The sequence below is a fragment of the Abramis brama genome (assembly GCF_963993115.1).
Source record: "Abramis brama genome assembly, chromosome: 4".
In the NCBI taxonomy this organism is placed as follows: Eukaryota; Metazoa; Chordata; class Actinopteri; order Cypriniformes; family Leuciscidae; genus Abramis; species Abramis brama.
In genome coordinates this window covers 21,186,106-21,199,064 of record NC_139966.1, presented here as the reverse complement: position 1 = coordinate 21,199,064, position 12,959 = coordinate 21,186,106, and the positions used below count along the sequence as shown (strand labels likewise).

General features: G+C 36.5%; 1 protein-coding gene across 2 annotated transcripts; it reads right to left on the bottom strand.

The window, feature by feature from the left end:
* Positions 1-327: 327 nt before the first annotated feature.
* LOC311081136 (uncharacterized protein) lies at positions 328-12,755 on the bottom strand. 2 transcript variants are annotated; one of them, XM_084111545.1, is made up of 8 exons: positions 11,942-12,755; positions 10,076-10,128; positions 8,360-8,503; positions 4,766-6,830; positions 4,423-4,500; positions 4,221-4,277; positions 3,640-3,699; positions 328-742 (listed from the first exon to the last, which is right to left on the bottom strand). In XM_084111545.1, exons 3-8 carry the CDS (start codon positions 8,432-8,434, stop codon positions 528-530), a joined length of 2,550 nt encoding a protein of 849 aa, XP_083967671.1. In that variant the 5' UTR covers positions 8,435-8,503; positions 10,076-10,128; positions 11,942-12,755; the 3' UTR covers positions 328-527. The 2 variants fall into 2 exon arrangements, with proteins under 2 accessions (XP_083967671.1, XP_083967672.1); XM_084111546.1 differs by lacking the exons at positions 10,076-10,128; positions 11,942-12,755 and having other exon boundaries at positions 8,360-8,624.
* Positions 12,756-12,959: the final 204 nt, after the last annotated feature.

The following is a 12,959-nucleotide window of genomic DNA, read 5'->3' as shown; positions in this document are numbered from 1 at the left end:
TGGTTACCATTCAGTTAAGCTTCATCTGATTCTCTACTTCCTGTTTTACTCACCATTCACGCTGTGTCCGATCCATTCTGCTATTAAAATATCAAACTTACCATCTTGCCTGCTTCGTTTGTACGAAACCTGACACAAAGTGAGGTCGTATATTTTTTAATGAGCGAGAATTTTGGACTCAGTGTGTAAGGACTTTAAGCTGTCTTTTTTTTAAATCCTTAAACTCAACACAAAACTATCTGTCTGTATTATCTATCAATCTGTCATCTGTATGTCTTTATATCTGTCTGTCTATCCATCTATCTATCCAAGTTTTTTTTTTTTTTTATGCAAATGTGCCACAGTTTTGGACCACACTTCCCCAAGAAAAGTTTGAAAATTTGGGTAATTACAACAAAAACAAGAATCTACGATTTCTTAATGCTCTTGAACATTTATTTAACTTGTGTTTTGAAACACATTTTGAACATCGTGTTGCCTTCAACAAACAGGAAGAAGAGAAACATCTAGCTAAAGGACCTTTTCTTCTACATTTTTCGCTTTAAGGCATCAATACGATTCTTAACATAAAATTTCACCCCCTCCCAACTTCTCCCCCGAAGTGCCGCTGGTGACCTTTCAATGCACTCCATGCACTGGGCTTTACCAGGAACCTTTCCAGAGTGGATGTAGTCCATCAGAGTTTTTTCCACAGCCTGGATCTCTTCTTTAGACCACTTTCTCCGTGGGTTTTGTGAAGATGCTGAATAAAATAAAAATAAATATTAGTAATTGTGATTGGGATAAAAGTAATTGTTATCCCACACGACATGAACGTGAATAACATATAAAATAAATACATGATCTTCAGTTTTTCTCTCATTGTTTTACAGTTTTATACATACGTTTTTGCTAAAATCTAGTTAGCATGGTTGAAAATCTGTAAATTATGGCACATGTTTGCAAGCATGATACCTAGTAACAATATAAACAGTGATACTTTATTAAAAAGGACTATTTTGACAAAAATATTGCTGGTAATTTAGTCACTATCTAAAATGTGTAATGGACCTGGGCCGAAAATGGACCAAGCCAAAAATGACAAAATATTTAGGTTTTATTGGTCATAACCATAAATACTGCTTGGGAAATTGAAGTACATTTGTACAGGATGACCTTTTCCTTTTCTTTTCTTTTCTTTACATGTTTAAGCCTTTAGAAACGAAACATTTACGATATAGGACCTAATTAAAGCTGCACATAACGGGAGGGGTTTACCCATGCTTAAATTATATTGGCCCACGGTGAACAACGGCAACAGATCTTAAAAAACACAATTATAAGGATTTTGCTTGGAAATGAAAATATAGTTTCATATATTTATGATCAATATATTATATGGTGTAAATATACGGAAAATATTTGTTATATTTTACAATATATTGAATAATACACAAGGAATTGCCACTTTTCATTTATAAAAAATATATTAATAATAATATATTTAATATATATAATATATTTACACTGTAAAATGTCATTAATTGAGTGTACTTCAAAAGCATGAGGAACACGATTTCCTTACATTTCTTAAGGGTGTTTTAATCAAAGTTGTAAGTTGCTAGTACAAAGACTTAAGAGTGTTGGGACAATGATAGACTTTGTATTTATTTCTATTTATTAAACTGTAAATACGTTGTGCATGTCTGAAACTTCACTGAATAAATGCATTTAAAAAAGAATAACTCCAATAGAGTTACATAGTTTTTAGATAAAGCAACATGCAGCATATTCTCAATGTTTCTTGCTCTTCTGCTGGACTGAAGCACAGGCTCTGTTCTTCAGCACAATGGTGACCCACGAAACTCAGACAACACAAACCTTTTAAATCCCAACAGAACAAAACACTAACAGATCTCTGAAGATCTCAGCAGAGGAGGGTTAAACGGCTCCACAAACAGCATTACCAGCTTTACTTATTACTAACCAGACTGACTTGATTTCTGTCAGACGTCTACACAAGTTCTTATTGAGAAATTAACATTTAGATTTAGATTTAGATGTTGATGATTTATTGAAAATAATATAATATTAGTCACCAGATTGTGATCCGTGTTTGCTTTAGTTGGGCTCTCGACTTTATAACATTATAACATCAGCAGAAGAACAAGAAATTGAGAATATGCTGCATGTTGCTTTATTTAAAATGCAGAAATCTATTGAAGTGATTTCTATTAACTTCTATGTTAAGTTTTCTATGTTTTTTTGTATTTATTCAGTAAAGTTTCAGTGAAATAAATACAAATAAATGCACAAAGTCATTGTCCCGACACTCTTTTGTATGTTTTTCTATTACAAACTTTCAAATTTGATTAAAACGCCCATGAAATTTAAGGAAATTCATAAATGTAAATTACAGTGTAAATATATTGTGAATACATTTTTTTAAGTATATTTACACCATATACTGATCATAATATATTGATCATAAATATTGGAAATATATTTTCATTCTGTCTAGTCTCGAGCCTGAATTCTCAGACAGTTCTGTCCAATACAACACTTGCAGATTAAGAAATGGTCCGTAAAAAGACGCTGTATGGAGAGAAGTAGCCAGTAAAATAAGCACTTCCTCCACTTTGGATCTGCCATGCTGCTGTTACAAAACTCCAGCACAGATCACTGAGATAGAGACACTTTCTACTTTTCACCAAATTTGACCTCCACATGAAATTTAAAGGGTTAGTTCACCCAAAAATGAAACTTCTGTCATTAATTACTCTCCCTACTGTCGTTCCAAACCTGTTAGACCTTAGTTTATCTGCGAAACACAAATGAAGATATTTTTGACGAAATACAAGAGGATTCTGTCCTTCCATAGGCAGCAACATCATTACAACTTTCAAGGCCCAAAAAGGAAGTAAAGACATTGTTAAATAGTCCATGTGAATACAGTGGTTCAACCTTAAAGTTATGAAGCGATGAGAAAACCTTTTGTGCACAACCTTCTTCTCTTCCACATCCTTTTCCTACGCTATTCACGTAGTGTAAACAGTGCAGCGCTTCCTGATCCTACATCAGAACGCTCCTGTGTCAGCATCACACGCATGTGTCGTAGAGCTCACATGACCAGCGTCGGCCAATGGTGAGCCGGTGTTCTGACGTAGAACCCGGAAGCGCTGCACTGTTTACACTATGTCAACAGAGTAGGAGAATGACGTGGAAGAGAAAAAATCGTTGAATTAAGTCGTTATTTTTGTTTGGTTTGTGCGCACAAAAAGTATTCGCTTAATAACATTAAGGTTGAACAACTGTAGTCACATGGACTATTTTAATGATGTCTTTACTAACTTTCTGGGCCTTGAAAGTTGCAATGACGTTGTTGCATATGGATGGATCAGAATCCTCTTAGATTTCGTCAAAAATAACTTCATTTGTGTTTCGAAGATGAACAAATGTCTTACGGGTTTGGAAAGACATTAGGGAGAGTAATTAATGACAGAATTCTCATTTTTGGGTGAACTAACCCTTTAAGGGAACTCTGTTGTCAATATAAATGGGTCTCTTTGTAGATTCCAATTAAAATGACTTAATTCTGACTGAACTTTCACAAAAAATGGAATGTGTGACATTTCATAAGACATTTGAAAAACAGCTTACCCTTTGTTGTGTGTGGTTTGTCCAAGTCCTTGCCAATTGGCTGCAGTTCTTTATCCTTGCCTGTTATAAAACATATGTGCACAACTGAGAAGACTTTATATATAGGTAATATACAGTAATGGCACAGAATGCTGACTAAATGGATACCAGTAATTGTGCCACGCATCTAATTTACCAAATATATTGGGGTTTATTTGGTTTTGTTCTTATGAAACTGTGTTTTTAACTGTTAGAGCAGGGGATTGTTTTATACTTTTGAACAAAAGATCAAAAGCTGAAACAACAAAAATGTCTTTTCACTTCCTTCTCTTCTCAGATTAACCAATAATGCCAATATTAGCAAGGGGCACTGTGTGCAATTAAGTACTCTTTTTTTCTGTTGGTACACAGACTAAATTATACTATTTTCAGAAAAATGTATAAGAGAAAATTATACAAAATTATCTTAAGAATATATATTATCTAGGATATAAAAAAATAAAAGCAAGTGAAAATATGCAAATCATAAAGCACTGGTTCTTTAAAAGTAAAACAATATCAGAAGTCTTCATAATACTCCTGTTTAATTTAAATCGTATTACCTTTGGATGGTTGTTGATTGTGTTGTTCAACTTCATTAGTGGACTCCATTGATTTGTCTGGACACATAATAGCTCTCTTTTAGTAAAAGAATATTCAACAAGCACTCCTAAATATCAGTAAACACACTCAAATTGTTCTTCCAGTAATATTCAAGCCTTTTCTAGCTTTCCCATCATTCCCTTTCAGTAGCTGACTACATACCTGCTGAATCTGAAGGTGAAGGACCATTTCCAGTCTCATTTTCAGAGTCTGATCCATCACTGTCCATCAGTACTCTCTCTATAAAACACAGTAAACATACAGGTAAAATTAATAAGTAGCGAACAAAATATTTTTTAAACAGCTTCATTCAACCAATGTCTATAACCAACAATGGAGTTCCAGCTGATCATAACATGGCATTTGATCATTTTCAATCTGCTAGTTTATTTAAATCAATCAATTGAACATTTCATTGGCATTTGACAAAAAAAAAAAAAAAAAAAATCTATGGAAGAATATGTGTAAATGAATTTACTTAGTTATTAACTCAGGCCTGTTTTACCTTGTGGATCAATCTGGATCTCATCAAGATTCCTTCCTTTGAACTCAGATAGCTGTCCTCGTTCCATGGCCATAAGAACCTTACTTATTTTGGCAAGCTGTAATGTGCCTTCGGGTAACCTATAATACTGCCGATGGACTCGGATGTCATGTCCGAGGAAGTCAGCGAGGTCATCCATTTCATTGTCCTTTAAGTTGAGCACCTTGGACATAGTGGCCATGTGCTTTCTCAGTTTCGTGGAGGATAATGCCTCTGGGTGTTTTGCTCCACAGCTTTGAGCAATCTTACGAATAACATCTGATCCTCTGAAGTGACTGAGTGCTTGAGGTCTTCCAAACATGAACACATTCTCATCGGGAACTTCACAGTTACGGCGAGTCTTGACAAGTAGCTCCATCGATGTCAGCATATCCGGTGTGAGAAGAATGGGGACCTTTCGTCCTCGTTTGCCTCTTATCTCAATTCTTTGGAAGTGCTTACAAAGTTTCTTCTCAAGGTCAGACAAAGCAAGCTCTACATCTGGATGAGTCAACGAGGTATCCCTCAGTGTAAAAGCAATAAGGGACATCTTGGATACTTCTCCTTCTCTTCTACGATTAAAAAGTATTACCTGACAAAGTGTCATTTTTGCAAGGTTTGCCCAGTTCTTGTTACTTGGTTCTTCCTCAAGTTTTGTTTGGTACTCCTTACTCTGTCTGTCAAGATACTGGTGCATTTTTTTCACATCTTCAGCAAAGGGAAGGAGTTGCGGAGAGTTCCATTTTGCCTCACTCAAATTTCGGAGGGCTTGGGATGACACACACTCACTCCATTTAGTGTTACAGATTTGTTTGAAGGCCTGCACATTGTTAAGAGCATTCTTATCGCCTGACATCATTGCCTCGCATTCAATAATGTTGGCCAATTTCTTGAGGTTGTGCCCTAACTTTAGTGCTAAAGATGGTGCTTTGAATGTGTTAGTTTCATCATTCAAACCAGACACACTTTGAACTGCTTCGATCACATGAGGAAAATTAGCGGGTACAAAGAAGTCTGACACCTCCTTCAACTTGCCAGTCTCTTTTCCTTGGAGAACTAGTCGCCCTGTCTCGCGCATCTTTTGCCTGATATATTCATGCTTTGTGACATCATGGCCATGCTTATTAAAGAGATGTTGCCCTAATTTTAATATGATTTTCTCTTTGCGGACAACATTTGTTATCTTATCCTCATGCATTTCAAGCACCATTTTCCAAAATCGTGCATTCACACTCTCTGGAACTGGTTCAGTATACGAGCAAAGGGCCTGAACTCTAGTTTTTCCTGGCTTCATTCCTTTGACTTTTTTGCTAAGATGGCATCTCTGCATGTGCCTCCATAATGATTTCCTCTTTAGGTAGGCCTCACAGTTTACACAGTGCAAGTAATCACTTGCTGTTACTGGTGAAATGGATTGCTGTCGGGGTATCACCAGTCCTTCTCCTTCTTTAAGCACCCGAGTATTATGACAACGGTTCCCTTTATTTCTCAATAAACTCAGCTGTAATCGTCGCTCTTTAGACCCTTTCGGAAATGCAACTGCTCTTGCCACCTCTGGCTTATCTTTGTGCTTTGATACCAAATGGCGAGCCATTTTACTGAATGGTTTAGAGCAGAACAAGCAGAAGTACTTTTTGTTGTATAGTCTGCCACCATCTGTTTTCTTCTTCAGCATCATGACCTTCACATTAGAAGTATCAGGTGAAGAGGATTGGCCGCTGATATGCTCATCCGATGAAGAGGAGTCGCCGCTGTCATGTTCGTCACATGAAGAGGATTGTCCGGTGTCATTTTCAACAGATGAAGAGGATTCTTTGGTTCCACTGGTAGCCGAGGAACTAGAACGTGTCACACACTTTCTTTTACATGGTTTAGATCTTGATGTTTTTGACTGAACCTTTCTTCTCTTTTGCTGTTTGACATCTTTTGCTAAACTCTCTTCCTTTGCTGACCTGTCACTCTCTGATTGATCCTCTGTGTCCGGTATATACTCGCTGAACTCTGAACTTGATTCTTCTGTTTCATATCCAAGCATTTTCCTTTTAGGCTGTGAATAAAACGTATGAGTTAGAAGTCTTGATCAGGAATGCCAAGACAAACAACATACTGCAATTATAAATGTCTGTCCAAAGTGAAACATTCAGTGTGCAGATTTTATAAATGACAATGCAACTATAAATTTCCAGGCTGTAGTGGCAATACTAGTAGTAGTGGCATTAGCAATGCATGAATATAGCAAAAAATCATAACCATTGAGTCGAGTCATTGCTGATAGAGATATATGTCAAGAAATGTCAAGAGATATATGTCAAGAAATCTATGTAAAGAAACATAAGATTATAATATGAACAAAAGAAAAAGATTGCAAAACAGGTTTCTCATTTGCTCTGCATTCAGATATTATTGCCGCTTTTTTCGCAGAGACTCATAGCACGAGCGTGATCATCTGATGAGTGAATAACTGTTTCTTCTGACAGTCATCTAAGAATGGGGGGAGGTGGGCGGGTTGGATGAGCATCCCTATTGGACGAATCTATTGGTAATGACCATGAGCACAGTCTGTATTTGTATTAAGGCAGGCAAGAACCTGAGAGGTCTGATGATTCACCAAACACCGGTGGCATGCTTGAGGAAGGGACAAGTGGAGCAATGCCGTAGCAAGCAGTTCAAGTTTCATGGTGCCGACTACAGAACCTGGTCAGACGGAGGAGGACTCCCCCATAACCTCCATGCAACATGAGTCCCTATACAAAGCAGAAAGTCTGAACAGCGTCAGGTTAAGTGACCTGCCGCTAAGTAAAAGGAGAGCCTTTAGTTGGATGAGGATGTAGAGGATATCCTGGAGAAGACATCGAGGGGCAATGGGAAACTCCAGACTATGTGCACACTCATAATGAACATAGGCACAGAATGTTTCAGTGTCATTGAAGAACAGGTCAAAAGTGATCTAGCTAAACCTATTAGAAGTATCTCCTCAGGGAGGACTGCTCACCACAGCACAGGACTGGCAGCGCCAGGTTGACCTAGGAAGGCAGCTTCAGTTCCCAGAGAACATTGCAAATCACACGGCTCCGCCCAAACATGGTGTTGACATCGGTAGCGAAACCAAGTGGTTTTGATAGAACTAACTGTCCACTAAAGACAGGACTGAGGAAGCCAGCGAGTTAAAAAAGGCAAAATATGAAGAGCTCGTCTCAGTGTGTTGGAGCAATGGCTGGAGATCTCAGTGCGAGCCAGTTGAAGTTGGATGTCAGAGCTTTGCTGGGAAATGAGTTCAGCAAACTCTAAAACTATCAAGAACATTCATGAGGCTTCTGAAGAGGCCTTGCAATGGGCGGATCTGTGGCTTTATTTTGGGGAACCCTGTGGCTCACTGTCTAGGGTGCAGACTGAGCACTGAGACCTGGGCTCAAAATCTATGTGTGGGCCAACTGCTGACTAGAAGGGCCTGCTGACTGAAAACGGCAAGCTCAATGTTATGATGTTGAAAAATGCCCCAAAGTTCACTTGTTTTACGAACATAAGAATGACCTAGCAACCGAAGGTATATAAACGAAAGCATTTAATACAACTAACCTTTGTTTTCATGCTCTGATGTAAAAACATGGTCTTCTCCCGTTCATCATTTACAGTTTTTGTGTGCGCCTTCATGTAGCGTTCTTCACAAGCACTGTGATGTGCTTTTAATTTCTGGAGGTGACTCAAGTGACAGCTTTGAACCTACAAAACAATCAAACAAAAAGGTTTTTTGGAAGGTTTTCTTTTTCCATTTATGCCACCTCCAGAATTGAACCTTCAAATAAGGATTTATTGTTGACAGCAAACACTCTACCAGGTGAGCCACAGGGGATCCCATATATTCCACTGAACAACTCATAAAGAGCAGGAAAATAAAAGGATAAAATAGAAAAAAAAACTCAAATTAGAAATGTCTTAGTTATGGATACAGTGTCCTGTAACACAATTGCGTTTGTCCGGTAGGGTTCAGTTGGTTGCCTGACACATACTTTTGCAGGCTTGGTGGTGCAGATTGACTTTTGCAATAGCTTGGTTGAGGCCTACTTTGAACCCTGACTGTTTTAACCATTTAATCTATAACTGATTCTTGAGATAAAGGGACAAAACATGTCCTACACACAGAAGCCCTCTTTATGTTAAAAATAAAGAAATGAATCAAAATTAAAATACTTAAAGTTCAATCTAAAGGAAATCTGGATACTCAGGACATTCATTGCTTTTAATTTCTTTAGTTTTATTTTAATTACATGCTCTATGTTTGAAAAACACATTTTCAATTTACACAATTTAGCCTGTCCTCAGCATTTAAATTGAAAGACAGAGATCTGTAATATATTAAACAATACAAATATATAGTTAGTTATAGTTAGTACATGTAGTTGATTAATACTACTCAGTATAATGTAACTACGTCACTTTAAAATAAAGTGTAATAATTTTTGTTTTGCAATATGGGGAATTATTGTATTAATTTTATTTACATATATATTTGGCCTGATTAACATGCCTTACATACATCTTTACATCTACTGTCACCATGAATTCAAAATGTATGATTCATATTTTTAATGGAATATTTTTATTATAAATAATTAATTCGTATCACCACAATAGCAAACCCTGATGTAATGGACTTCAAAGACAGAGTGAACATGTACACTGGCATTTCGCACTGCGTAATTAATGCAGGTCAGGCACAAATAAAATGTACGTAATTGTTGCGATTTATAGACAGACTACAGATACTTTGATTCACATAGGGAACATTTCTGTTGCTGCTACAGGGCGGCACATAATAATGCTTACCGTTACACAACCTAACATACACTTCTTGTGTTCTGTAAATATAAGACACTGTACCGCTAAAAGGAGAAAAAAGTTTGTTTTTCTCCTTTTAGTGGTACAGTGTGTCTTATTTTGGAACTGGAAGGATTGCTGTATAAAAATTAGTTAGTTGTCTTAATTTGTTGTCTTGTCAATCATTTAGTCAGTCAGCTCCTTTACTGAACGCAATAATTACATTATTACAGACTTTACACTGCTGTTGGATGAATCAAATTAAAATAGCATGCTTTTTAATGCGTCCAGCGAAGTTATTTCATTTTCAGAAAAACCTGTTCCCTTATATGGTTCATTAGCTAAGACCTTTGTCTACAAATATATAAATTTATAATAATGTAGTATTAAATAATAAAAAGTAAAAACTAACTTCTAAAACTGTTTTGTCCCTTACCTCAACCATCAGTTATATGTTTATCTGTGGATATAGCCTACCTTTGTCTTCTCTTCTGTCACATCATCTGTCACATCATCTGTCACATCATTCACTGCAATGTAAATTACAAAGACAAAAAAAATAATTATTTAAAATATTTTTCCATTTTACTTCCTCCTACTATAGACCTTATGCGCCAGAGAAACAAGCGCGCAGCATCTTTATAATATTGTCTTTGAACTTCCGTTTTTGCGGTCGCTCTGTATATCTCTATGGCATTCGCTGTCCAGGAGTAATAAGCTTTTTAAGTGGATTTACTTAAAGTCCAACTGAAATCAAAATTGAACCTATTTACTTTGTTAGCGCATATTACTAGTCTTGTGGTGAACAATTAATCCGTGCAAGTTAATACACAGAAAAAACTTGTTTGCTGTCGTAATCTTTAATCAAAGTCTGAAAAGTTAATTCCGGTCTGGAATGGCGTTCCTTCTCTGATGATGTAGGTTTGACGGCTTGGTTTGGGAAACGCTTAACCACTCCTCAAACCGTTAGTCTGCTATGAGTGAGAGATGGAGAGGAGGAGCGCTAGAGTAAAACCCTGCCCTCTGTTCAATATTCCTTTTCACTGGGAAATACGTCACAACACTGGAGAAAAGTCGTTTGCAACTTCCGGTTCACGCGGACTTTAATGTAAAGTTAACGAAGATGTCTTGACAAATGTCAGTAGAACGGAAAGATTTTAAAACGAGTCGTTCATTCATAAATACACAAGATCACTGTGAATATACAAGACAAAAGACAACGAGCGCGGCGCTGAAAAGGGGCGGAGCTACATAAGGTCTATAGGGTTAGGCTTAAACAAGCAAATACATACAAAAATACAAACTAATACATTTAAAATAAGTATCAAAATAAGGCTGATATCAATGACACCAATTTAGCAAAACCTGTAGTTACCACAAATTTAATGTGAACTGTGACTTTTAATTAAATACAATGATAAAAAATTACAACAAAACAAACTTAACTACAGTATCCACTGAAATTGACAGTACACAGGACAACATGTTGTATTTCCTCAGCACGTACAGTTAATTATATCAATGGTTCAGTAACTGGACATTACTAACATGTCAGAGTTTAGGGATAATTGGCCAAATTTATTTAGCCATTAGAAATTAATTTTCACCAACGATGAATGCATGTAAAATACATTTTTTAGATATCAGCGAGGTATTTTTTTTATCTTTATATTGAACATGAAAAGTGCACTTTTGGTTTCACAATAACATGATCATATGGCTAGACATATTTATATCGTTTAATGCCACAATACCAAATCTTCTGTCCTTTAAAAGCGTTTCAAATGTTTAACAAAAAAGTAAAAATACTAAAATGTTTTTTTTAAATGAACATTTTCACTAAAATAAGCAGATATAATCATCTACTTGCCTTGACTTCTAACAGATGATGTTTTATTTTTTAATTAAACCGTAAAGAAAATGTACAGATCAAGTTATAACAAAAAATGTAAGTTTACAAAAAATCAACCTTAAGATTGTATTAATTACTTTGTGATAATGTAGTGGCCTCTAAACTTATAAATTAAACTGATCGGTTATTAATTAAAACATTATTTACCTGTAAACAAAAGATAGCAGATTAAAAGATTGAATTTCATGCACATCCATGAACTTGGCATGGTGTTGCAGGAGAATGAAAGGAGGGCGCATGGGGGGCTATGATGGACATTTACTTTTCTCCAAGGTTGTGCTTTTAAAAACCTCAGTTACTCTGTCTCATTAAGCTACATATATAAGCTTTAAGAATTAGTCTATTTTAAGTAATAAATGACGCACTACAATTTGACATACCACAAATGAGTTAAATGTGTTTTGTAGCCTACTATCTTCTCATTATCTCACCTGTGCATCCAGAGCTGCCATTCGTAACATTAGTCTGCAAGCACAAGTGTCATAGTCAGACATCATGGTCAAACATCACATTACACTGTATTTAAAACTGCAATGGTACAATTTGGCAATATATTAAAGTAACTGGCATTGTAACATAAGCCAATACAATTTCATACTGAAAATAAATGCCATTTATTGTCTGGTCTTGAAAACTGCATTACAGAAGTAGAAAAAAGTTGTTCTGAATTCATTAAACTTCCCTCTTGTTTTTTTGAAACCCATTATTAGTGTTTATAGTGATAAAACGCATGAATCTCAGGCCTGGCCTCAGACTCCTCATGGCTGCACGTGTAGGCCGCAAAAAATCCAACTCCTGGCCATCTTACATTAATGTTACCAAAAGTGAGCTAAACATCTAGATGAAGTAACAGGGACGCAAAATATGTCTTTCAGAAGTTACATAAAGACAACAACATTTTAAATTAGGCGAAGTTTAAAAGCGGATTACCGCTAAAAATGCAGTCACCTATGCAATCCTATCTGTGGCCTTAAAACATGAGCTTAAGACTCTTAGGAATCTAAAGCCCTAATTAATATATTAATGTTAGACTATCATTATTTTCATTTTGGTACATTAATCTATACTTTCTGCAAAGCTGCTTTGAGATTCTGATTAATGTGAAAAGCGCTATAGAAAATAAAATGACGTGACATTTACGTTACGATATATGTGCAAACAATATGCAAGTTAAACAAACAGCACCATATTATTTTGAGAACCTTGTACAAAAAGTCAAAAACTTACTTTTTCGTCGGATGTCTCGTCTCCTCTCGTCTCCATCTCGCCGTGTCCGTCTCATCCCTGCCTCTCGAGCATCTGAGTGTGTCGCAGGTGTGAGACCCCCAGCAGAGTGGGGGAGGGGGAGAGGCGACGGTCGCGGTGGGGACTCGAACCTCAGGTTCTGTGTGATCTGGGTCAGCCATTACTGACACTCGCTCGTGTTAGACCCAGTAGAGTGGGGGAGGG

Bases quoted from the DNA above. Each gene is read 5' to 3' on its own strand.
- LOC311081136 (XM_084111545.1), bottom strand. From the start codon at position 8,434: ATGAAGGCGCACACAAAAACTGTAAATGATGAACGGGAGAAGACCATG. The intron at 6,831-8,359 runs GTTAGTTGTATT...TTTTATTCACAG, and splicing joins ATCAGAGCATGAAAACAAAG to CCTAAAAGGAAAATGCTTGG. The intron at 743-3,639 runs GTAAGCTGTTTT...TATTTTATTCAG, and splicing joins CAAACCACACACAACAAAGG to CATCTTCACAAAACCCACGG.